Source organism: Balearica regulorum, chromosome 3 (genome assembly GCF_011004875.1).
Source record: "Balearica regulorum gibbericeps isolate bBalReg1 chromosome 3, bBalReg1.pri, whole genome shotgun sequence".
Classification (NCBI taxonomy): Eukaryota; Metazoa; Chordata; class Aves; order Gruiformes; family Gruidae; genus Balearica; species Balearica regulorum.
The window spans coordinates 76,281,919-76,308,562 of NC_046186.1; the positions used below are offsets into that span (position 1 = coordinate 76,281,919).

Here is a 26,644-nt window from a genome sequence, read left to right on the forward strand (position 1 = left end):
ATCAATATATGAGCCAAACGTAAGTGAATGCATTTTATTATGAGAGTTTTCCCATAATTTGAAAAGAATCCACATGGATTAGGCAGCAGTGTCAACTGAAAGAAAGCAGGGGAAAAATGAGGGAAAGAGGCAAATGAGGCAACTAATCTGCAGGGATAAAGAGCTGTGTTGCTTCATTTTGGAGAAAAAGAGTTTAGAACTACGTTTACTTCAAGGTACACATCATAGCTGGGAATCTTTTCATATCATACTCCTCTTTGGTGTTTTCGGACTTAAATGTTACTGTGTTCCAACTTCATTTGAAAGAGCAATAGGATATCAAGATATAGATAATACTATGGAAAATTGAATTATATCTTGCTGTATAAAATATAATAGAACAATATCTCTTCCTCGCTTTTCTCAACTGTTTTTGTTGATGACAGCATTACCCTTGTAACTAACATGGAGGTAATAGGGAATGTAGTGAATTCAAAATTATTATATATGTAATGTTTCTGTATTTATTGGTGGTTTTTACATGAAGTGGTATTTCAGAGCTGAATTCAGATAGCCAGTACAGTAACATTCCAAAAACATTTGTTATTATTGCTTCTTTTAATTTATCCATGGGAGGCAAATATTTTCTTTTGTTATTTAACTTCTTGTGGGAAGTTAACTATCTATAGAATGTATTAAAAGGCTCTAAATTCAGTTGACTGAGTTAAAAGATTTCTATTGGGATGTTCATCTAGTTTCTCCCTTACCATTATCCGTTTCTCTTCAAATTTGATAGTCTTCCATTTGATTTAAAATAAGTATTTTATCATTTCATTGCAGAAAGCAAAATACAGGTCTGAATTCCCTCTTTTTTTTTTTTTTTTTTTTTTTTTAAATAGGACACAAGTAATAATTTAGACTAAAACTCTTTTCAATAGAGAATCTTTGTAGTAGGAGCGTATGTAGTATGTATTGAACGGTGAAATACAGCAGACTAAAAAGAGAATAATTTCTTGCTGGAAAACTTGTAGGGACTAAATGCAACAGCAGAATTGAGCTTGGAACCATAAGTACCATAAGCAAAGTTACCATATTAAAAACTCCATCTAAACAAGGCTAGAAAATGCTACTGAGCATTACTTGCTCCATAGTAAAGATTAAAACATCCCATTATGAATCAGGAGACAAACATACTAAAAGCAAGCAACTAAAAACTGTGAAATGCACAGGCTTCCTCTTGGCTATGGGTAGAGGATATTGGAAGAAAAAAAGAAACCTTGAAAGAAAGTTGAAAGAAATCTTGGAAGAAAAATCAGAAAGGAAGTTCAAAATTGAGACTATTCAAGAATGTTTCTGCTTTTCTCTTTCCATTAACCTAGACAATAGAGATGAAATAGCTGGTACAGAATGGAAAACAAATCTTAAAAGGAACTATTATTTTACTAAAGAATCCTTACAAACTTGTTACAATCTTTACAAAAACTCCTGTTTGTCCTTATCAAACCAAAAATTTCAGAGTTTCTTTTACTTTACCTCATTTTAATGCCTTAGATAAAGACATTAAATGAGTACATAAACAGTTAGATATAATGTTTCTAGGAGATCAAGTCCAATTTTGGGATAATCATATTAATGGCATATAGTATTGTGTAATCAGTTGCATGAAATGAGATGGAAAATTCAGTTGTTTATGTACCTTAAACACTACTTTCTAAAACTCAGGTTTGCCCTAGAGATTACCAGATTACTTTAAATATGATTATCTAAGAAAGGCCAATAACATCCTTATTGTCAAACCTCCATACCTTAAGTTCTCTCAAATAGCTCGCTTTCTTCATCTAACAGGCAGATTAGCGATGAAGCTTATTTTTACTATTTACAACCTAGACCCTTTATCTGGGTTTTCATTATCTCAGCAGATTTGCTCTTACTATGAGCTGCTTCATAGGAACAGATTTTCTGCTGGACAAATTAACTGTGATACTGCCATTAGTTTCCTCACATCTTGTGCATTGGTTATGCACATTGATAAAACAACAATTTTAAACTGTATATTGTTCTTTTTCACCTACCGAGCTTGTAGTATACATAAGTAGCATGGAAGTTCCATGAAACAGAAGATTTTACTGATTATAATACAGTTGTTTTTGTTGTGCGGTCATATTTTATACTAATATATCAATTTTTATTAGTTGGCCTATTTACTGAAAATCCGGAGGCTGGGTTCTCAGAACTGACATAGTCTCTTACAACCACTAGTACAGAAGTTCATAATAATTCTTGGGAGATTTCTTCTTAAAAATCCATAGTTGCAGCATTATTGTCAGATGTGGATAAGTTTTGCCAAGAATTTGAGCTTTAATCAGCATTTATTGTGGGTGGATGTGAAAAACAAAAGAATTTTGTGGGCGTAAACAGAAAAAATCACATTTTTTCTCTGAACAGCTGTATAATAGCCACTTTTAAAAGCTAAATAGTAAACACATAAGGAAAGGGTTTCACACCATAGAATGTAAGGCAAAATATTTCTGGCTTCCATATTGTGGGAGTTATTATAGAGTACAAAATGTTAAGTAAAAATTTGCTGTATGCTTGGACAGCTGACACTTCAAGAAATGAGTTAGAAATCAGAATCCTTTTCAGAGGCATGCCAGTTGCCAACCACTTATGGCTTTGGAGCCAGCTGAGAAGTGAGGGATACACACAAATGCTTTATGATCTATAGCTTGTCATACCTATATTTTGTAGAGATTTTTTTCATAATAAAGCTTTTGTGTCATGTGTAAAATTCAGATTTGTTTTTAAACCCAGAAAGCATATTCACTTTAAAGTTAATATATCATTCCTATGTATATGTGATGTATAACTGCAAGACAGAGTTGGTAAAGGTCATATTGTTTATTGATCAGTTATTATCACTGAGAAACATTGACAAGCTTTTGAACACATAAGCTTTCTTGATATCTGAAACAGAAAAAGCATATTTCAAGGGCAAAGAATAGCTGAGAAAAATCACTCAGAGTATCCGAAATATCACATCTTTGAGAAAAAAAAAAAAGGTAGATACAGCGACAGGAGATATTAGTGAAGAGTGGGAGAAAAGACATGACAGATTCTACTGTATGTGTTTTGAGCAAAATAGTCGCAAATCCTGATTCAGTAATCTAACATTGATTATACTTTGGAAATAGTTTGTCATTTTGAAAGAGTTGTCAAAAAACCATGTAATGAATAGATTCTTTAAAAAAAAAAAAAAAGACATAATCCAATAAAGATGTTTTTCCTTGTGAAACACTTCTCCCCAGTTTAAAAAAAAGCCCACACATTACTAGTTGTATCTCTCTTTTTCATATCTAAAGCTTTTCCCAGACACAAGTAGCTGTTGTAGGTGGTGGTTTTGATTTTCTGAAACTAGAACATTCAATAACAAAAAATGCAACCTAATAATCTTAATAAACTACAAATTAAAGGTTAAAAAGAAAAATATTTCTTATTGTCCTATTGACAGAGAACAGGAAAACTTGCTGCTTCTTGTCCTGCTTTTTTGTCAATGATTTTTTGACCACCTGGCCATTTCTTTCCTGATACAGGTTTCTTGCTGTAATGGACAATTTGGCCTCTGACTTAGGCTTGTCACCAGAAGTTTGTAGTTGCTATATTACTGTCTTCTGTTCTCAGTGACTTTGGGAGCAGACTTCTTTTACCATCTCACAAGTATTGTTCATAGCATGCTGAATGTCCTCAAGAAATACAAACACCAACAGTTTAGGAATGTAAATGCCCTCTGATTCTTGTTTTGTAAAGGTCTTACATGGTTGCTTGGTATAGTCATTTTTGAACTTTCTTGTGACTTGACTCTGGGATATTGACCCTAAAGGCATTCTGAAATAAAAAGCCAATGAGCAAAAATGACAGGAAAGCCATCATATATGGTAGTGTGAAAACAGGAAATGTGGGTTTCATTTGTTGCTTCTTCTGCAAGGTTCATTACAGGGACTTTATTTCATTCATGTATTATGCAATTATTCTTTTTAGTCTCCTATAAGAGATTTCTTCCACAATTCAAGTGAGAATGTGATCACTGGCTCCAAATCAAGGGCTGGGTATTTGTTTGCTTAACATGACAAATGTTTTTTTATGATATTTGGAGCTTCAGCTTGGGCTATGTAACAAAGCTTGTTAGGTATGAAGGAGGAAGCATCTACCCAATTCTAAAATATAATCTCACTGGAAAAACAGGGTAGCAGCTAAGCAGTGTTTTAAAGATGGAAGTGGATGCCTAAAGAGCTGGATTGATCTCCAAGTGATTTTGAGGATCATATTCTGTTCAGAGAAAATGCTTTGCTGTTGTGTCACTTCCTAGTTGTATTCAGAGCTTTGAAAGGCTGAAAGCAAACAACCTGTGGTTTTCTCTGGCTATCCTGAGCATTTGTAATATCAGAGTGCTGATGGGTAGAAGGAAAAGGGAAGAAAACTAGGATTTTGCACTAGAGTGCAAAATCCCTCACAAAGTTTATAATTTGGGAAGGTTAGTACACTTCGTATTTTAAGGTTGGAGGGAGACTCCTATTAGAAATAGGTAACTAATTTCTCTACCTTTTTTCACAGTAGAGACCTATGGAATTTCTTTAGAATTTTGCTCCTGAAATTAATAGGAAATAAAATTAGGTCAATATTCTAGAAAGTTGGGAATTCTGTACAAATATTGATATTTGTGCTATGCTGGATATTTGTTGGTTGCGGGTTTCTTTCTCTTATTTGTTCTTTCGAGTGTCCAAGTGACGATGTAAAGATCAGATTTTTCTGAAATAAACACAAACTTATTCTTAAAATGGCTGCTTTGATTCCTATGGGTAACTTACAAAGTAAGGTATATAAGCAAGAATATCAGAATCTGGTACTGACTTATCAAAAAGTGAAAATGTATGGGACCATATTCATTTTCATTGGTTTCTTTAGGTCAAATATTTCTGGATTTCAATATCTGGCCATAAGACATATTTGAGATTTAATGATATTCTGCAGAAATACAAAATGAATTATTATTTACTAAATACCTGTGTAGATGGCATGATTTATCTGTCCACCTGTTCACATTGCTTTAATATTGAAAATTTGTATTTATTTGTTTATTTATTTTGTATTTTCAGGTAGAGATTGAAAAGCTGGACTATCATTACTATCTGCCTTTGTTTTTTGATGGGCTTTGTGAAATGACATTTCCATATGAGTTTTTTGCTCGTCAAGGAATCCATGATATGCTGGAACATGGTGGAAACAAGATTCTTCCTGTCATTCCTCAGCTCATTATCCCAATAAAAAGTAGGTGAACATATGGAAAAAAAATCCCTAAAATTGTATTGATATAGTGTAGATTTTTGGCAAGTTGCTAATTAAGCAATAAAACATGACAGGCCATATATTTCATGGAGATCATTGCAAACGTGAGTAAATTGTAAGGTATAAGGCCAGGAGGCTTATGCCTTCAATCACCTGGTACATGCAGTAATCCAGAAGAATAGACCTTGTCCTTTTGTTCATCCTACAGTTGTCTTATCTTTATTCATTAGATATCTTTTCTATCATCATTCTCATTACTCTGCATATACATATTTCTATCTAAATTGGGAGTTCTGCCTGACTAATTAATGTTGTATACAAAATTTTGGCATTTAAAAAAATATTAATTTTGAAGCTTTTATATATTCAAACATAGTTTTTTGTAGAAAAATTATGTGAAAGGTAATAAATTATTGTAATACAAGCACACTATCATGAAAACTCCAAGTGTAATACTGCTGAAACTAAAACTTCTTTTCTTGAAACACCTAGCCTTTCAGATATATTGTTTTGTTCTTTCCTGTTTCTTTAGATCAGTACCTTCAGGAAATATTTTTCTGAAACATCATCCTTCTTTAGTCAGGTATTATGATTCCTAAGTCTGCATGCTACACCTATACTAATAGATGTTCATATTTGTTAAACTTGGCTTCTCTTTTATTGTTGATCAGTAATGGTATCATTGCTGTCCTTTGTCCTATTTTCCTGAGATGATTCAGCATCCATGCTAATACAGAACAAAGTGGGGTCATTGTATTTATGATACAGAATGAACAGTTGAATACAGTTTTGGAAAAGGGGGAAGGGAATGTAGTTTGGAGCCTGATGATGATAATAATAGTAATAATAATAATAATAATAATAATAATAATAATTATAGTGTTGGAAGAGTTAGAATGGTGAGTTTTTTCATTCAATTTATTCTCCATTTAAAAAGATGAATTATAGATGTCATTATCTTACTGTAGATTTTGAAAAAGTCAAAAGGAATATATAATATTCAGAATGGTTATTCTGTAAGTGACACTTGTGAAAGGTTATAAAAACAATGTTACAGGTTTTTCTCTCTAAAAGGGAAACATATAAAGAGAGGAATCATGCCATTTCTTTAAATCTTTATATTCCCAACATCATCCAAATATATTTATAGTAGTATCATTTTTTTGGAAAGCTGAAATCATTTCTTCAGAAAAGACTGCAAGTTTATGACAGCAGCTACTCAGTTAGGATTTAAAAGTCTTGCTGAGACCAGAATCTAGCTTAGAAATAATTACCTGGAAGCTTTAGCTGTTACACAGCTTTTAGCATTGGAAAGAGACTGCTAGGTAAGGGTATTTATATGGGTTTTAAATCAAGTCAGAATTCATGATGCTGGAACACATTCAAGAATCTGCTAGCTAAATTTAGTTGCTGGTTCTGCTTTATTGTACAGTGCTTATTTTTTTAGTTAAAAAAGCTTCTGTATTGGCTTTAATGTGTGAATCTAAGTATTATCAATGATAAAAGCTTCTTCCTTATTAAAGCCATATTAATATTAAAAAAAGACACCGCCATCTCAAGGAATCTGAAAGTGTGCACTGCTAAGTTTTTTAATTTGCCATGACTGTGTAATATAGCAGTGTAGTCAAAGTGGTACATTTCTGTGACTCAGCTGCATCCACAATAAACTCAGCTGTGTTTTACACATATTACTGTCTCTAAGGTGTCCCACTGGGTGAGTTATATCTGATTAACCAGTCTTCTTCTAGACCACTACCATATTTCTACTGTGAAAGAGTGAATCAATTGATTGTTAGGCAGATAATACGTATGATGGAGGAGAAAGGGATAAAAGAAAGACAGAAAAATAACTCTACAGATAGAATGCTTTTAAAAGCAGTTTTCTCTCCTGCATGTTCATCAAAGAAAAATATTAGTGAAGAATTACTCTCTAAAAGCATTTTAAATTAAATATTAGACTTCTGTATTGTATTTTAATGATTGAAGAAATCTATCCTCCACCCATCCTTGCTTAAAGTTCACACTTTTTGAACACTATATCAGTAAAGATTAAAATTATTTAATGAATCTGTGGATTATTGTAAGCCCAAATCCTTTCAACAAATTTTCTTCTTGTTATGCAAACAGGCAATGACTAACAAAAGGCAGATAATTGAAAGTAACAGGTCCAGTTTCTTTCATAAAATACCTGAAATATGATTAAAATAATATGGAATAATGCTATTTAGTTGAAAAGTAATTGCTTGTTTTTGTTTGTCACATTGAAACGCACTTTTTTTTTTTTTTTTTAATTCAGAGAAAGAAAAAATCTCAGGATGGAGGCATTGATTTCTCAAAGAGAAAAATGTTCAAAATATATTTTGATTTCTCAAAATAAAAATTCAAAATATATTGTACCTTGCAGTGGCAAAACATGATAAAATAGTTTGTAAATATAGTCACTGCATGGCATAAAACCCAGAAAAAACAAATGTCAAACTTGCAAGGAATCCAACTAAAAATAAAAAAATGCAAAATCAGAAAATGTGAATACTTTAAGATGTTAAAACTTTTTACTCCCTGTCACAGAAGGTGTAGACAAACCCATCATCTGAGTTATTTAAACTAGAGCAAGGATTCATAAATTGAGATATATGGCCAATGTACTTTGTAGTGCTATTAAGAAAATTCTGATGCACAGCATACAGCAGAATATCTTCTTTGCCAGAAAGATCCATATAGTTATTTTCATATTGCAGACAGGTAAAGAGGTAGAAGGAGGCTAATTTTGCCCCACATCACAAACTGCACTGGTGGCAGCAAGCAGAACACAACCCAGACACACAAAAAGTGGCAAGCAAACCTTCTAGTGGGTCACATGAAAGTTCACTTATTTTTAGGGAACGGGGGATCATGGCCCCACCATATCTTTCAATGATCCACTGATGTATCTTAAAACTTACTTGTGGCGTACCATTACTTATAGTCAGGCAAGAATAGCCAGGAAAAGGGGTGTGAGGGTGAGAGATGTCTATTGTGCCATATAATTCTCAATGGAAAACTCCTTTTCTAAATACTTTGTGGTCATTGTGGAAATGTAAAATTTGCTTTGATAGTCATTTTTTGGGCAAATTATTGCTTTTAATTTTACATTTGCCATAGCAAATGACAGATCAGAAAAGCCATAAGTCCTTTTGTTTGCTTTCATTAGGCTTCTGCAACTCTGAGATTCCTGACCACAGAGTTCCTCAGATTCAAAATGAGACACACAGGCAGACATAAACACTGAAGGGGCAGGAATTTTCTACACCTTTGCCTGATATTTTATGAGTAACATCAGCAACATCCAATACAGTGTGTAGAAGCACCTCCTCTCCTTTCAAAGGCAGTGAGCATGCTACTATTTTCATTTTCTTTGCTGGCAACGTAGTTGTAAGAGTTTCCAACCCCTTCACACACAAAGTGACCAATTGTTCCAGCTCCCACACTCCAGTTCATTGCAACTGACTTTTGCTAATGCAATTGTTTGTGGAGCAACTCAGTGCATCTCCCATCTAGATGTATATGAAAAAAACCAAACCACAACAAACCATCAAACCTAAAATAAAAACAAATTACTTTCAGAATGGCATTACTTTTAAACTCAGATCTTCTCTATTTTATAACTGCACTGTCCCAAACGAAGGAATAGTATACAATAGCACAGAAGTTGGAGTAAGTGAATAGAGATTATTAGTAGGAGCATCCTGATATAGCTTTGCTAATGAAGATCTTGGATCACCCCCTTGCCAGAATCTTTTCTGTTCTGTGCTGTAAATCCTAAAATGGACACGTAGGCAATCTCAACTTAGGCCTAGAAGCCAATAAAGCTCACATCTTCACACATAAATTCTAACTTAGATGGAAGAATTGTTTCTACACAGTTGCAGTCAGCAGACCAGCACTTCTGACTGAGTCCAAAAAAGAATAATCTCTATCCTAAGGAGCATTGAAGTTTTCCTGTTTGAGGCTTTTTCTATGCTGTTAAAAATCCCTTCTGTGACATAGTAGATCAAAGATACCTTAAAGGTTGTTGAAAATGTTTCATTAAGGGAAACAGATTTTTTGTGAGTCAGATACAGAGAAATGCACAGAGCAGTCCTCCCTCAGTGTCACCTACAGTGCCCTTTTTAATCTTTAATAAATTTCTAAATTAAACTGATTTCTGTTTTCTTATTCTCCACATTCTATTTGCATGTAAAATGTGCCTTGTTGTCTTGGACAACAGTGTAGTTAATTCCCATTTAATGTCAAATCAGTGTCACTGTTGCATTTAAATAAGTTGAACCTGTTGCTAGCAGTTGTTCTAAGTACATTTATATTTAGATTTCTCCTCATATCTCTTCACTGTACTTAAGAGTATTTAACAGTCATTAAATACTTCCTTATCTCACAGAATGCTGGAATATTTTTATGGAATAAATATGGTTTTCTGGGCTGTTGTCTTTTTCTTTCTGTAAATCATGTAAGTTGATTTCTGTCATCTACAGAAAATAAATTGAACCTTTAATGGAATTGGTATCTTCCTCCTGAGTCATTGTTGCTTTTGAGAACCAGTTCTGGTTAAGATCATAGGCTGAAAATTAACTCTAAACAAACTTCATAGACTTAAAATGCTTTTAAAGAAAGCAAAGGTCTCAGATTATTTAAAAAAAAAAAAAGTCTTGATTCTTAAATACCAAAGCATTTCTCCCCTGTAGGCTCTATCAACCAGTACAAGTGATTGCAATTAGAAGGTTTATATTAGATTCTTCCACTCAGAACTGGTCATTTCATGTAGTTTCAAATAGTATAGAAACTAGATTCTTTATTACTCCTCTTTACTCATGGCTATGAGGAGAAACTGTTTCTCATTCAATAAAGATAAATCTCTTCCATGTTTGGAAAGTTAAATCTGCAATTAACACCTCACTTTTGAAGTTGGAGTTAGAACTATTCTCTTCTGAATTTATTAATTTATTAATATTTAACATTTATTAGTACTGAATGTCATCTGCCATTTTATCACCCAGTCATTCTGTACTCTAAAGTCCTCCTGCAATTTTTCAGAGTCAGCCCTTATCTTTGGCATCAGCAATAACTTGGTATGATCAGAAAACTTTGGTATTCATTAGTAAACATGTTTTCTAAATCACCTATGAAACTACTGAAAAACATGAACTTCAGCACAGATTTCTGCAAGGCTCTACTAGTGATACTCCTCCTCTGTGGCCATTTATTGTTGCCTTCATTTCCTATCTCTCAACAATTATTTATTTATATGGACACCATGGCAGTTAAGTGTTTCAAAAGCCTTCAGTTAGGCTTATCAAATACGGAAGTCTAAGAAAACCATATTATCGGGCTTTTCTTGTCCACATTCTTCTTCTTCAAGGGCCTACAATACATTTAGAACACTATATTAATTTCTACAGTACAGATGCCAATATTACTGGTCTTTGGTTTCCCAGATCTTTCCTGAAATCATTTTTAAAAATGGTGTCACATTTCATTAACAACAAAGCTGTTTTCATTGAGAGGGTTGGTGCAGTTTAGTAGCTTGAGGCAGCACAGGGGAAGGAATGTACATCTAGGAATGGGTGGAAACTTTGGCAACTGGCATAGCCACTGAGAAGGTTTTTGGGACTCTATTCTCAGGGTATTCTTTATACTAGTTAATTAAACAAGGGCTGCAAATGTTAATAGAATTCAAGTTTTATAGGTGCTGATCTAGTAAAAGACTACAATCACAAGCACAACTAAAGCTGAAAAAAAAGCCACTGACTTTCTCTCAGTATTCTGCTAGATCATGTTTCTTGCAAGCGTCAATGATTCAGTTATGGATCTTAGCCTTTTCTGCACCTTAGGCTTTGGCTTTACAGGACGAAGTCTTTGATGACAAAATTGGCCTAAGGTTTTCATGCCTTGCCCCCTATTCGTCCTTCCCATGACCTCGCTGCAATGCATCACTCCTTCAGTTGTCCTGGGAGAAATAGCTGTACACCTATATTGTAAATTGGATGTGGATCTTACCTGACTTTTGAAAAGCACAGAACACAAGGTTGTTATTCTGGTTTTTATTCACTCTTGATTGAAACACAGTTTTGTAACAGCCTTCATTACTGTTTTGTAAAATTAGCATAATACTTCTATTATAGAAGTTCAGGTAGTTAAGTATTACACTTTTTGAAAGGTTTGGACAAAATTCTCTGCAAGAAAAGTATGTCCATTTTAATCAATTGCATTTTGAGAACACTTCATGTTAGCAGTTATTTAAACCTGGCTCTGTGAATTTAAGAAAAGAAGCCCTTGATCAGCAAGATTAAGTAGATTACAACAATCGAAGCATCTTTATCCTGAGTGCTTGTTGCCCTGCAGGAGACCTGCTCTATGTGTCTTGTTCTGCTTCAGGCAAAGAATTTTCTAAAACAGGTGCCTTGTTTACCAATTGGGGGGGGGGGGGGGGGGGGGGGAGATATGAATGCAAACTAAATTGATTTTAATCTTTGGTTTTAAGACCCAAATAGAAAGTGGAAACTGTCAGTGCATTTCTAAACATAGATTCACAGGTGTATTTGAAAAAGGGGTTGAATATAATTAAAGGCCAGTGCAAATTAAAGGGAATTAAATTATCAACATAACTTCAGATATAACTACCAAAATCTAAACTTTAATATTTAGAGAGAAGATGGAAGTTTGGGGAATCTGATTTGATTCTGTAAAGTTTAGGCTATCAATGTGCTATCTGGGGAAGAACATTCTGATGCGATCTCTTCTGTGAAAATACATTGTGTCATGGAAAAGATCCACCATATACTGGGAGAAATGCTGTCATGTTTCCTGGCTTATAAAATGTGTCAATCCCAAAGATGAGAACTGTGGCTTCTATCATAGGCAACATCTGAGACTGAGATAGGATTTTCCAAACTGCCACATAAAAATAAAACATAAAAATAAAAAAACCCCAACTTACATAGCTTCTAGGTCTTTTTCTTTGAGATGTTAGAAGTGTTACTCAAGGAAATAAAAAATAGGAAATAAAAATTCCTATTGCTTCATATGTAAACTGCTTCTTTCTAAATGGATAAGCAAAAAAGTAGCATACATCTTAAGAAAAGTCTCTGCACTTAGAGGAAATTAACAAAAGAAAATTTTAAATTTGTATCAATTGACAATAAAATTTAATGAAAAAAATTGCTGAAGCTGTCAATGAGTCGATATTGTACATCAGCTCATTGCTAACAAGCTTTAATAAATAGCACTGTGAAAAACCTCCATCCCCCAAATGTTCAGTGTTTCAAATATGCTTTCAAATTTTGTGATTATCTGTTACTGTGACTTTGAATGGTAGAAACACAGAGCTGACTCAGATACTGAGCTTTTACACCATATATTTAACCTACTAACATTTAAAAATTCTCTTTTATTTAAGAAAGTTATGATAACTACAGAAAATACTTGTTTGGAAAATTCTTTAGCAGTACAAAATATGTTTGAAGCAAATGCTTCATTATATACTTATATATAATATATAATACATAATATATATAATATGTATATGTATTATATAATATATATAAAATACTTATTATTATATGCACCTCTCCTATGAGGACAGGCTGAGAGAGTTGGGGTTGTTCAGCCTGGAGAAAAGGCGGCTCCAGGGAGACCTTACAGCAGCCTTCCAGTACCTGAAGGGGCCTACAGGGAAGCTGGAGAGGGACTTTTTACAAGGGCATGGAGTGACAGGACAAGGGGTAATGGGTTTAAGCTGAAGGAGGGTCGATTTAGATTAGATGTTAGGAAGAAATTCTTTGCTGTTAGAGTGGTGAGGCACTGAGCAGGTTGCCCAGAGAAGTTGTGGCTGCCCCCATCCCTGGCAGTGTTCAAGGCCAGGTTGGATGAGGCTTTGGGCAACCTGGTCTAGTGGAGGGTGTTCCTGCCCATGGCAGGGGGGTTGGAACTAGATGATCTTTGAGGTCCCTTCCAACCCAAACCATTCTATGATTCTATGATTCTATACTTGCACTGAGCAATTATTTAAGCTAGTGGATCTCCTGGAAGTGTGTATGCTCATCACAAGCAAAATTGTCAAGTTTATATATCATTAAAGGAGAAAACATCAGAACTACCAAGCAATAGAGTCAATTTATTGGGTTGTTGGTTTGTTGGGGTTTTTTAAAAGTTGCTACTTAAGAGAATTGTACAATATATAGCACGTATACTAGATGACCAAAAGGGAAATAAATACCATTGAGAGAAGTAAGTAAGTCCTCTAAAAACCCTTTAGGGAGCGGAAAGGTATCTTTAACTGAGAAGCAAACTGGTCATTCACTTTGCTGTTATTGTGAAGATCCACATCTTACAGGAAACTTCTAGGTTGAGAGGCCACAGCCTAGCATGCTTTCAAATTGGAATACTTTGGTTATTATGCATGTTTCCTTCTGTAGGGATATGTAGCTACACTGTACTAAGAGTTTTAAATGGTCTGCTTTATTCCTGTATGAGGATACTAGGACTTGCACTTCAGTTAACCCCTGGATATCACTGACATTTTTCAAAATGTTGAAATGTACTTATTTCATATACTGCATTTCTTCCTTTGATTCATGTGGGAGAATGGTCTGCAGTGATGGTAGTACACAGAAAATAATTACCAGATTTTTAAAAGATAAACATATGTTAGAAACTGATGTATCCTTGGGGCAGGGACTGTCTCTAATTAAATGTTTATACAGTGCCTAATATAATTAAGCCAGGAGCTGGTTGACTGCTATGCATACCACAGTCCAAATATTTAATAATAATAACAACAGTTCTGCAGTCAATTTGATCTTTCTTCTGATATTTACAAGTGTTTTCCAAACATACACTGCAGATTTCTGCAATTTTAAGGGTTTCAGGCTGAAATTCTGCAGGCTGTTTGATTCTACCATATCCATCACTTTGGCACTCAAAATCTTGATCCAAATTCTGTCTTTTGTTTTGCATGTCAAATGGAGGATGGGATGGCCCTGTTTTGAGTGAGGTGGGACAAGTATCCAGTTGATTTTCTAGCATGCAGATGAAACAAGTGCTAGTATTACTGCTTAAAGTTCCAGCAAGCACCCCTACAGCACAACTCAGATGTAAGGAAATTTGCATGACATATTCTGTGATGACCTGTTCTTTGAAAACATTCTTCTGGATTCAGTATGCATTTGGTTTGCTGCACGCATTGGAACACCTTCTCTGTCATAATACACACTCTTGATTTTATTAAGGAATTAATCTTTACCAGGACAGTCTTGGCTTCCACTCAAATCAGGGTTGTCTTTGCACAAGACAGAACTCTGAAAGCAGGAAACTGTGAAAACCTTTGGGAGCCACCATCTGCAGAAAAAAGTTCTTCCTAGGGGTGGTTGGACAGCCATTTCCACTTACGTGACACCCTCTGCATGCCTAAAAATAAGGCCTTCATCCTCTAGGACAGCTTCTACAGTTAGGAAGAACTATTTCTGGAAGTGGGTACAATTTGTTGGTTAATGGTTAAGAAGCTGCGATTTCTATCGTTGATTAATTTTTATGTCCCTTAAGTTAATTATTAGTGTTTGTATGTATAATTAATTTTATTCATGTTTGTATGAATTAATTCACACAAATGAATGCAAATATTCATTCATGTTTGTATGAATAACTAATAATTATTGTACTGAAAATTACAAGTGTTAATGATAATTTCCCTATTAGTTCATTTAGCTACTATTTCTGTGTATGACAAATTAGTCATGAATACACCTGTGCGTTGGAACCCCAGAGCTTCCTCTTCCAGTTACTCCTTTAAGAAAATGATTAATGCCTGTTCCTCTGTAAGAGAATATTTTCCTGCCTAGGATTTGAACCTAATCTTTAAAATTGTATCTTGGGGGTCTCTTTACTAAAACAGCCTTAGAACATCTACCCATGAAAGCATAATTTGGAATAGCCAACCTCTTTGCTGGAACTTAGTGTGAGCGTGCTGCATTAATGGACCTGCTGTCCACACATTAATGTGCTCGAAGACAATACGAAATTAGGTGTAGCCTGATGACTACAGTAGGCACTGGCAAATAAGTATGGAATTCACTCTGTGTTTTCATTTAACAACACTTCTTTAACTTGGAATCACCCTGTGGTGCACTATAGTACCTTTACACCTTGGGCTCTCTAACTCTGTTGTTCAACAGGAGTTTTAGTATGCAAAGAGGCATGAAGGGAAGTTACTTACCAGCTGATTTTCCAGAGTTGTCTCTACACATTCACACAACCAATCTGCCTTGCCCTTGCTTTGGAGCTCTAGCTCTTATTTTTAACACTCGGCAGGCATGCGATAAGAAGCAGAGGGGGTGGGGCACATTTGCTTAAAGAGATGGAAAAACTGACATTGCTCCTGTGTGAGAATACTACTTCATTTCCTCTGAAACAGCATTCCTCTGCATTGACAAAACGTAGTGCCAGAAATACTGAATCCCATTGCTTCAGTGTGAAAAGGCAGTTCTCAAAGAAGTCATTAGTAACTCCTCTTCAAATTTCGGTGTATTCTTTACTATAATTTTTTCCAAGTATTTATGCTTACTTTATGTTATGTTGAATCACATATTTATATATTTCTGTGGTTATAAAACATATAGCATTGAATATGAACTTATCATTTACAGTTTTTACTTTCCCAGTGCAATGATGTAAATGTCTATGTAAGTGGGCAGAACACCGGAGAATTAGACCAATATATAATAGCATACCAAATTTGACAACTACTTCCAGCTGCATGATTTCAGAGGAGGTTTTATAACTAGAGGGATTTTGCAAGAAAAAAAATATATGTATTTCAAGCATGACTCATTTTTAATTACAAAAGAGAATGCAAAGTACTTGCTTTTAGTAAAATCAAAAGAGAAGAGAAACAAAAGGTATTTATGAAATGTCTTGGTGTCATAAGATTAGAAGCATGACACTGAAAGCTAAGAGAAAAATCTAAGTACGCAAGACAAAATCTTTTTTTTTCCCTAGAATGTTTGTCTTTTAAAAAAGCCTACAAGGGTTTTTTGTGGATTTTTTTTTCCTATAAACATTTGCTTCATTGTACTGATTCTCAGAATAGTAGGAATTGTTAGCTGAATGAATAAAATGATCGTGAAATAAATGAGGACAAACATACAAACACTAATTGTTGCACTAGAATGTATCTGTTGTCAACCTTTACAGGTTGTCTTGCAGTTGTACGGTTCCATTGGCCCCAAATGGTACTTACTGAACCTTTTTTTTTATTTGTTTGGACCACGCCAGCACTACACAGACAGCATGAGGGAATAATGAGCTGCATTCTTTGGGTTACTGAAGAGTCAGCACAAATTGTGCGAACAAATAACAATCAGACAAGGCAGTGTTTTATAACATCAGGACTGCAATCCATCTTTGGGATCTTTCAAAGCTGGGCTAATAAAGGCCCACTTACAATCCCCAGCAGAGTACAGTTTAATTAAATTTGTCCATTAGAGGACTCCTCCCCCTCCCTCTACATTTTAGAAATTAATTCTGCTTTCTGCCTGTTGTTCCTTCTACATCACAGATGCACTGAGCCTTCGTAACCGGCAGGTCATCTGCATCACGCTGAAAGTCCTCCAGCACCTGGTGGTCTCAGCTGACATGGTGGGGGAGGCCTTGGTGCCCTATTATCGTCAAATCCTCCCAGTCCTAAACATCTTTAAGAATATGAATGGTGAGTTATCCTCACAGACACTGTGTCTTTCAACTCCTAAGGTAAAAAGGGGCTTGAGGCAGGGTTAATTAACAATGTAGTTAAGATTTATTACTGTATATAAACTCAAATCCATTTGGAGCTCTAAATAATGGAAAACCCCCTCTTACTATTCCCTAAGGATGCACTGAAATTAACAATTTCATTTATTACTCCTTGCACGTACAGTTTATTTAACGCAGTACAGAAGCACTGAAGCAGTTCTATAATCTTCCAATAATTAAATTGTAAAGTTTTGTAACAGTCTTTTGAATACATTAATAAATTGCAAAGGTTTTTTCCTCCCTCCAACACATTAGTTCAGTCCAGCCTTTTTATTCCATTCTGTGTTCTCCACAAGCAATTCACTGCTACCAGCAGGCTTAGGAAAGAATAAAAATAAAAGTAGCAATCAAACTAATTAATTTAAGGGTCAAGAGAACTCCTTGTTGCAGAAAAATCTCAAGTTATATAACATCTAGCAAAACAGTGAAGTTTGAAGTTATTACTGCTCACTTAGCAGGTTTTATTATAGAGAAATTTAGAACTAATTTGTATCTACAGTTGAGTATGTTGTTTTCTTTGTAGTGCAAGCCTCTATTGCCAGTTTCAGTCTTGGTACTGTGAGTACCGTATACTGTGAATGCATTTACACCGTAGGGACCAGCTGAAATCAACATGATGTATCTCGCTTTTGCCAAACTAAAATATTTTTCTGTAGTAAATCTATCCATACTTATCTGTTCAATTATCTACCAAGTTACTGACTTTAAAGTTTCTGTTATTGATATGCAGCCATATAGATCAAAAGAAGTTAATTCCTCACAATCTTGCAAAAGAGGTTTTTCATTAAATTCATGGCATTTTAATAGTTATCTACAGGACCGCTTCCTATTATACTTTCTGTTTGCATTACTACAGAATGTATTATCTTATACTTGCTCTTTAGTCAGTATAAGATTCACGTCAGATTGAAAGCTGCCTGTCCAAAGACTGACTTGGAGACTCAAATGAGATTTAGATTTTAGAACCCTTTCAATACATATATGTCTTTGACTCTGTTTTACTTCGTGAGAGACTTGCAGTAACATACAGAATCTCACAAATGCAATGTGGTTCAGATGACAACTGTGGCTTTCTAAAAGGTGTGGGATGAAAAGTTATGAATAAAATCCGTGGGTTGAACTTCAGTAATTTCAATAGGGCTCCTTATGAATTAGAAGATTTCCCCTTAACAGTTCCAATTTCAGTATCTGGCACAAAAAAACCCTGAAAAAAGGACTCTCGTTGATTAATGAATATACAATACATCCTTTTTTTTTTTCAAATTTCAGCCTGAAGTAGCCCATAAATTCTCTTGACTAGGCTTTTCTGCAGTGATTTCAGACAAATAATAGGGAAAGCTCATGTGTAACTAGGTACATAGCTTAACAAGGCATTAAACACATTCTAAGTATATCCTAAGTTTTTATTGTATTGTGAGGAAAATAAAGCATATTTTCAACATATTTGCATGACATCTGTGCTATGTGAATTTGTGCCTATATCAAACTGCACTAAATCTTGATATTTGCAGTTTAAGAACTAAAAAACCAATAAGAAATGAAAAGTAATAGTTCAAAAATAATGCCTTTTATTAAAGCATTACTTTTTTAGGAATAAAGGTTTTGGAAGTTCAGTATTACCAGCAATGAAATGGATACAATTTGCAAGGCCTAGCACTTGAAACTTATTCAGTAGTTGCATGCGGGTGATAGGGAAGGATTCTTTCCTCTGTCTCCCCCTGCCTCAAAAAGCTTATATTTCTTACTTCCTTCACTGATGATTGACAGAACATGTGTGGTCCTTTCTTTCTCCTTTCTATCTCCCATATGCTTAATAGGCAACTCAAGTGCAGGTGTTTGCTCCTGGTTATAAGGAAGGTGTAGATACTGATCCAGGCTATTTTCTCCACTGCTTGTTCATACAGGTGGAAGACGGGGTGAGTGAGTGTACACTCTTCTTCCTTCTTTTATGTATAGCTTGAGAAAGGAGGAACTGCGGTACATCTTCCAGGAGATGTGTGAATTGCAGTCTACTAAGTCTGACAGTATGGAAGTTCGTCCAGAATTAAGATAGCTGGAAGAAGCCATGTTTTAGTCATTGCCACCTTGCTAGATCAGTATCTTTCTGCTGAAAGGAACTCTTTCCCAAATTCAGCATTTGTGGATACCACTTCGACACTAAACAAGCTTATAGTCAGGAGAAGATTTAAAAAAAAAAAAAAAAAAAGTACTAATAAGGCATTAAGGTCAATTTACCTTAAGGTCAAGTTACATTGTGACCAGTTCAGAACAAATCAACCAAAGTGATTCTTCATGCAGTGTGTGAGATGTGAAGCTCTGGAATTCATAATCCCAAATTCTTTGGATACCAAAATTTTACATGGGTTCAGTGGAGGCTCAAAAATGTAATAAAAAAGAATCTATTGCTTGTTTAGTAACACATGGATGACCTCTGGCTCCTGGCATTCCTAAACCACAAAATGGTGGAAGCTGAGAAAGTATTAGGTGAAGTACCATAAATGTTTGTCCTACATTCACATGGCCTAGTCATCTCTTTTTGAGAGATGTGCTTCTGGACTAGATGGGCATTTGCTATTATCTAAACCATCCATCTTTATGTTCTTCCTACACTTGTCCCTAGCAGACTTGCAAAAAATACTCAATTCCCATTGAGTTTAAAAATGTTCTGGAATATAGGTTCCTCAGAAATTTTATACATACTACATACCTATGATTTGTCTAAATCATGATTCATCTCACAATATTAGACAGGCTTTTAAGTAAGACAGTAAAAAACTTGTATTGGCAAGATCTTCAGGTTAGGATATCAGAAACAGGTATTTAATAAAACAGATACAGAATGTAGTCTTAGCTTCTGCTTGTCACGTGCTTATCTCTTGAGTTCTTCTTCAGCCAACAAAATTGGTAAATCATTGTTCAGAGTTCCCAGTGTTACCCAAGCTCAGAATATAACAATAGTTTGAGGAGCTCTCAGTTCTGTCCCACTTAAGTCTAAGCAATTCTTTCCAAATTCCCAGCTGTTCCCACCACCGAGGCTACAGTTTCACAGTGAGCAACAGTGTTGTTCAGCTGCCATTGCCTTCAAGGGGCATTCTGTGATAAAAAAGGAGGTAGCCTTGTAGGCAGCCATGTAGTGCCACTGACTCTCATTCCCACTGCAGATTTTTACTGGATTAGCTGGGGAGACTCTGAACTATGTAAATCCTCTTTTCTGGGATCTGATGTCTTTGGTACTTAAAGATATCTCCTTGCTCCTAATAAGCCTGTTGGCAAACTGCTTCTTAACTAGCCTCAAATGTTCCTTTATCCAGAGTTATTAATGCATTCTTTTTAATTTTATACAGAATATTGATTATTCACATAAACACAGTTTCTCATATGTTCCTTTGCTTTTTCATTGCACTTTTGACATCTCCTTTTTTTTCTTCTTCTGTTATCTCCAAATCACCCTGTCATTATTTTGTAAACACAGCCCTTTTTGTAAATTATCAGGTTCTGATACTGATGTCTTTGCCTATCTTATGATGTCTCTCAAACATGCTTGTCTCTAGAAATGTGTGTCTTCATAATGATATGTTGTCTTGATAACTCTATAATACCAACAAAAATGATAAAGGACTACTGACCTTTTGAAACAGAAGATAATCTAGGTATTTAATTTTAAAATTTTAGCACCCATAATAGAAATTTTTATTAAAAGATTTTTAGTCAATAATTCACAAAGTGTCTATTGACTTCTTCTGCATAATGCCTTTTAGTGAAGTACATTTTTCTTGTAGTTTCATATGTCAAAGAAATAATTTTTATTTTGTTTTCTGAATTCTCTGTAATTTTATGGCAGTCTGTGAGAACCCATAGTATAAATGGACTTGCTGTTAGCCAACAAATTAAGGTATGCCAAATATATTTTATCATTAGAGTTTGTGGGGCACAAAATATAGACATAATTCAGGTAGGTGATTGCCAGGCATATGTTCTGTAATTTGGATCTCTGGAATTACAGAAATGGAGAAGGTCTATTGGTTGGATATGGGCAAATTCTGCCATTTTCTATCCATTCATATTTCTTATATACAGATGATTTTGCTATTGGTAATTTTTGTAAATTAAAAAAAAAAAAAAGGAGAGTATTGATGAAAAATAAATTAAAAGTTTTAATTATTGAAAAAATCTAAACCATGTCGTAAGATACAGGTAAAAATAAATCAATACTACTGAAGTTACCAATGCCAGGGAAAAGATCCAAGGCTCCAAAGATAATCTGTCTGAAAGCCAGAGGAGAGAGCTCAATGAACTTCGAAAGAGTCTTGGTAGTGAGCAAGGGGCTTTTTGGTGCACAAAGCATATTTGAATTGGTGCCCTCTCTGGAGCTTAAGGCCCTGACCTGCAGTAGACATTTCTTTCCACCTGGGTTCCCGAGTGCTCTGTTGCAGAGCATTAAGACATAGAAGAGCAGAGTTCTATTGTTGGTGATGCTCCCACCAGTGTCCTTTTATTGGTGGGGACAATGAGAGCATCCTCACAACTGGCCATGGTGTGCTCTAAAAAAGTGTTGAAGCTTTCTGTTGAAACTGTTAGAGTCATAAGGAGTCTGGCAGGAGAGCAAGAGAAGGGAACATGAATTTGTGCCAGTGATTGGGCAATACTCCTGACATGTAGAAGCTGTTTGTCTAATCTCTGCAGACTGAGAGGGGACGAGCAGTCTCTAAGCAAGCTCCCCAACATACGGACTGTTATGCAAATGTGCTACTATATAATATAAGAAACAAAAAATGTCATGATAATGCTTACTAAATCTATCATGAACCCTGTAATGCCACTGTAGTCTTCACTTAAATGTGTAAGTTAAATGCACTCTTATGAAAATCATTTCAATCTTGTGAAGAGGAAAGAAAAATATGTATAGACTCAAACAGAAATATTCTTTTTTTGCATCACAAAAACTTTTCTTTTGGGATGTCTTATTTTCTAAGCTGTCTTTTATAAATCTGTGAGTTATCTGAGTTATATATAATTTAAGAACAAATAGAATAAGTTTGTTATTTTAGGAAAGCAGGCAGAAGACAAAAATAACAGGGAAAAAAGGGGAATCTTCAGAGTGTGGAATGTATTATTAGAGTGTATGTATACCAGAATACTGTCTGAAACAGAAACTTGTTTATTAAAAAGATTAGACAGTTATGAACAGTAAATTTCTCTTGTTTACCTGACTGATAAATGAAAATTTAATTCATTTAATTTAACAATTATTTTATGCTGTCAAATCTAAGCAGTCTTAACAGCTGTACTACATCAATTCATGGACATAAAAATATTTTCATGTCATCAATTTATGTTGTTCAGTAGTGATCAAGAGCAGCTTTGCAGATAAAATAATGTAGTATAGACAAAAACAAAATATTATTAGGATTTACGTGCCTCAGACAAGAGACATATGGGGTGGCATTGCACTATGGAAGGTCCTTCACCATGGTAATTTTGTCTGTGACTTGATTCCGTCACTGTAAGGCAAACAGCGGGAACAGGGTAGACTGGAGCCCCAGTTTCTTTTGGCTGCAATAAAAATGCTTTGACACTATCAGTAACTTGAAGCTAACATAAACTTCTGACAGTCTCTATCTATCTAGTCAGTCCTTTAAAATAAAATTGTAGATATATGACTGAGAATACCTGATGTAGCTGAATCATAGCATTCACCGAAGTGTGAAGCCACAAAGCAGAATTATACTGCATGCTTTACAGCACCTGAACTTCACTCGGGAAAAAAACATTCTCTTGTCTGAAAGGTACTTCACATACTTTGGAGAACCCTATTTTACAAAATACAATAGTACTACATGAGACTCTAAAGGAAGAAGCACAACTTAAGTGTTTAATTGCAGAAGCAAGAGACTGTGCCTGCAGGTAAAAGTGTTCCCTGTATTGGAGTTGGAGTATTTTCAGAACTGCTTGTGTATTCTAGAGGCAGTGATGTTCCTCAGAGTGGTTCATGGTTATTAGTAAGAAGCAGCAATTATCTTTTAATGTGATAGACTATGCTCTAAAGAAAATCTCTTGCCCAGAACATTTCAACTGTTTGCTCCTTCCACTGGGGAATCCAAAAATCCTTTCGCAAAGAATGTCAGTCTTGCTCTAAAGTGCTTTACAGTTTGCCAACTCTGTGGTCAGAAATCATGTTTCAGATATTAAAAAACCTGATAGCTTGAACATCAGCTTTTATAAAGTAATGTATTTGAGGTTCTCTTCATTTCTTCTCTGAACTTTGAGATTTGAGACTATTCTCAGGCAACTTTTCTCAGGATTCCCCTGCAACTAAGAAGATTAGATGCAGTTTTTGTTGTTTTTTTTTTTTTTTTAAACAGAAAATGGAGATTCCCACAAAATTAATTGATTCATGGTTGAGATTTGGATAAAAATCACCTAATACCATAAGGTTATTGCTAAAATAAGGCATGTTAGTACACTAGTCATATCAGATCAGTAACATAAACTGTGTACTAAATCTAGTTTTCAAACTCTTCCCATGCTTCATTGTGACATTTCTTTCTCATATTCCTATGCATATTTTGCAAGTTTTTTCATTATTTCCAAGCTTTCTTTGAATTCCATTTTCTGAAATTAGTTATGATTTCTGCAATTAAAAAACAAAGATTCTGAAATGGCTTTAAGGATACACACTTCAAAGGATTAAGGCCACCATGACAATACAGATCTGAGTGAACAAATCAGTTTTGATACATTTTCTATTTTTTGATATACACCTTTAGCACAAGAGGATTCAGAATGTTCTGATTCATCAAGATTTAATGAAAAATATTGTTGTTTTCCCAAAATGGAATCTCTTGTGCTGGTAAATCACCTTTTTAAACATATAAGTATAAATTGATTGCACTCAAAGAAGTTATTAGCATACTGGTGAGAAGCAAAACATATTTTTGTCATTCCCAAGTGTAATTAATGATATCATTTCAACAGGCTTCCTATGAATTATAAAGACTATTTATTTAGCAAATATACTTGAATGTTTTTAAGAATATCAAAACATTTTGCTTCTATGCGAACAGCTGATGGTCTTTTAAAAGGTATTTTTTAAAAATGTTTTGGTTTTTTGTCAAAAATCTCATCTTGAAAGCAAAACTCTCCCAAAATAATGTTCCATATAGTAATTGAATATGGACTAGCAGGAAAGTGATCCTCAACAGTTGACAGCCGTTGTCTCACATATTTTGTTGCACACTGGCCAATCCCTACTTGTTTCAATGACAATTCTTGCATATGGAGTTACAGAAAAACCTACTGGAGTCCTGAAGTATGGAAATTAGAAGTTACCAAGACCCACCTTTATCAGCACATTTTTTACTTTAGTATCTATCTTTAATACAAAGCTTGTGATTTTAAGCTGATGATATAGTAAACTTTTAATATATAATCAAAACCCTGTCAGGTACTTTATAACACATTTAGAGAATTATCACACTGAGATCGTAATTGCTGGGTAATTTCTAATTACTATCTAATTTCTTAGCTGAAAATACAGCATCAGTCTGTGTAAAATAAAACTGACTCAGCAGTGATTAAATTGATGTTATTAACACTTACACTTACTTTTAGTGTGTTAATAGTCTAATTATTCAGCATCTTGAATCCTTGATAAAAGAAAAATGAAAACCTTCCCATGTCAGAGGGTGACATGCATCCAGTATTTTCTTTTTCCTTTTTCAGTTTTTAATTTTTTTTAGTATGTTGACCCAAGGAAAGGAGGGTTGTCTATTGGAGGTGAGACTTAAGACTTCTGAATTCACAGGAAATTCAGGGACGAGTAAATTAGTGGAAACATCAAATTCTTCCTGTGTTTCAGTGTAAACATTTGTAAAATGGGTATAAACTCAAAGGGATTATAAGCCTCAATCAACAATTTGTTTGGCAATTAATCAGAACTTTTACAAAGTTCCAGGAATGTGGATATGTACCTCAGTGAAACATCATTTTCATAAAGTTAAGAGTTCATGTCATGCTTTGCTTTAATACCATTGTGGGATTTCTGTTCCTAAGGGAAATAATGACCTTTGGAAATCTGATGTTTGAGGAAGTTTTGGACATTCAGGACTGGACTTAAGTAGAATTACAATAGTATCTGTACATCTGCCTATTTTGTATACTTATACCTGTCTTAATATCAGCAGGTAAGTATCTGGTCTCCAAATGAGACAAGGAGGTGCCTAAGTTACCTGAGAAGCCCATCTTGTAGGCATGCTTTGAGCAAATCTAATGCATATCTGCAACATTAACATTAAAATACAACAGGCATAGTAATTTTAATTTATTTTACTTGCAGCTTTGTTTTTGATTTGTTTGGTGTTGGGTTGGCCAAAAAGGCCAACAGCATCCGGGCTTGTATCAGAAATAGTGTGGCCAGCAGGACTAGGAAAGTGACCATCCCCCTGTACTCAGCACTGGTGAGGCCGCACCTCGAGTACTGTGTTCAGTTTTGGGCCTCTCACTACAAGAAAGACATTGAGGTGCTGGAGAGTGTCCAAAGAAGAGCAAGGAAGCTGGTGAAGGGTCTAGAGCACAAGTCTTATGAGGAGAAACTAAGGGAACTGGGGTCATTTAGCCTGGAGAAAAGGAGGCTGAGGGGAGACGTGATCGCTCTCTACAACTACCTAAAAGGAGGTTGTAGCCACATGGGTGTTGGTCTCTTCTCCTAAGTAACAAGCAATAGGACAAGAGCAAATGGCCTCAAGTTGCACCAGGGGAGGTTTAGATTGGATGTTAGGAAAAAGTTTTCACTGAAAGGGTTATTAGGCATTGGAACAGGCTGTGCAGGGAAGGGCCTGAGTCACCATCCCTGAAGGTATTTGAAAGACGTGTAGATGTGGCACTTAGGGGCATGGTTTAGTGGTGGACTTGGCAGTGCTAGGTTAAACGGTTGGACCTGATGATCTTAGAGGTCTTTTCCAACCTAAACGATTCTATTATTCTAGGATTCTGTGGATTCATTTTTTTAGATAAAATGCACATACAATTGTGTGAGGTTCAACTAGAACCCACAGTTCTCAACTGCTGTTTGGCTGTGTAACTGCTAGGCACAGACTCTTACTTCATCTATAATTTCTTCTTTGGAGAGGAGTTCTGAATTCTTTGCTGAACCTAGCCAACATGAAGGACGGTGCAGACTGACATAGATTTATCTAGTAAAGTACTACCCACAGAATCAGCTGGTTCAGCACATGCTCCAGTTTAGTGGGATTGCATTTCCATAGGTTCACAATTCCCCAGCTACCCCAGATATATCAGAACTGCACCTTCCATTCTGCAATTCTGATTAAAACCCACTAAGCTTTGGAGGAGTGGAATTTCAGATGTGCACCTGCACTTCCCATTTTCAATTGATTTGCTCTAGGCAAATCCCTATGGACTTCTTTGGCACCCTTCTGAGGCTCCTGATTCAATTTGCGAAGAGCCGAGACATCTATGTTTCCTCTCTAGATGTTAAGGTTTTCTTTGG

The 26,644-nt window shown here is 35.1% G+C and overlaps 1 protein-coding gene across 5 annotated transcripts in view; it reads left to right on the forward strand.

Moving 5' to 3' along the window:
- PACRG (parkin coregulated) overlaps positions 1-26,644 on the forward strand; it is a 253,865-nt gene that overhangs the window by 136,308 nt on the left and 90,913 nt on the right. For 4 of the 5 annotated variants that reach the window (XM_075748552.1, XM_075748553.1, XM_075748554.1 and 1 more), the window contains exons 4-5: positions 5,130-5,301; positions 16,904-17,053. In XM_075748552.1, the coding sequence (XP_075604667.1) occupies positions 5,130-5,301; positions 16,904-17,053 (322 nt within the window). The remainder of the gene's footprint in view (positions 1-5,129; positions 5,302-16,903; positions 17,054-26,644) is intronic. The other variant, XM_075748555.1, reaches the window with a different exon arrangement.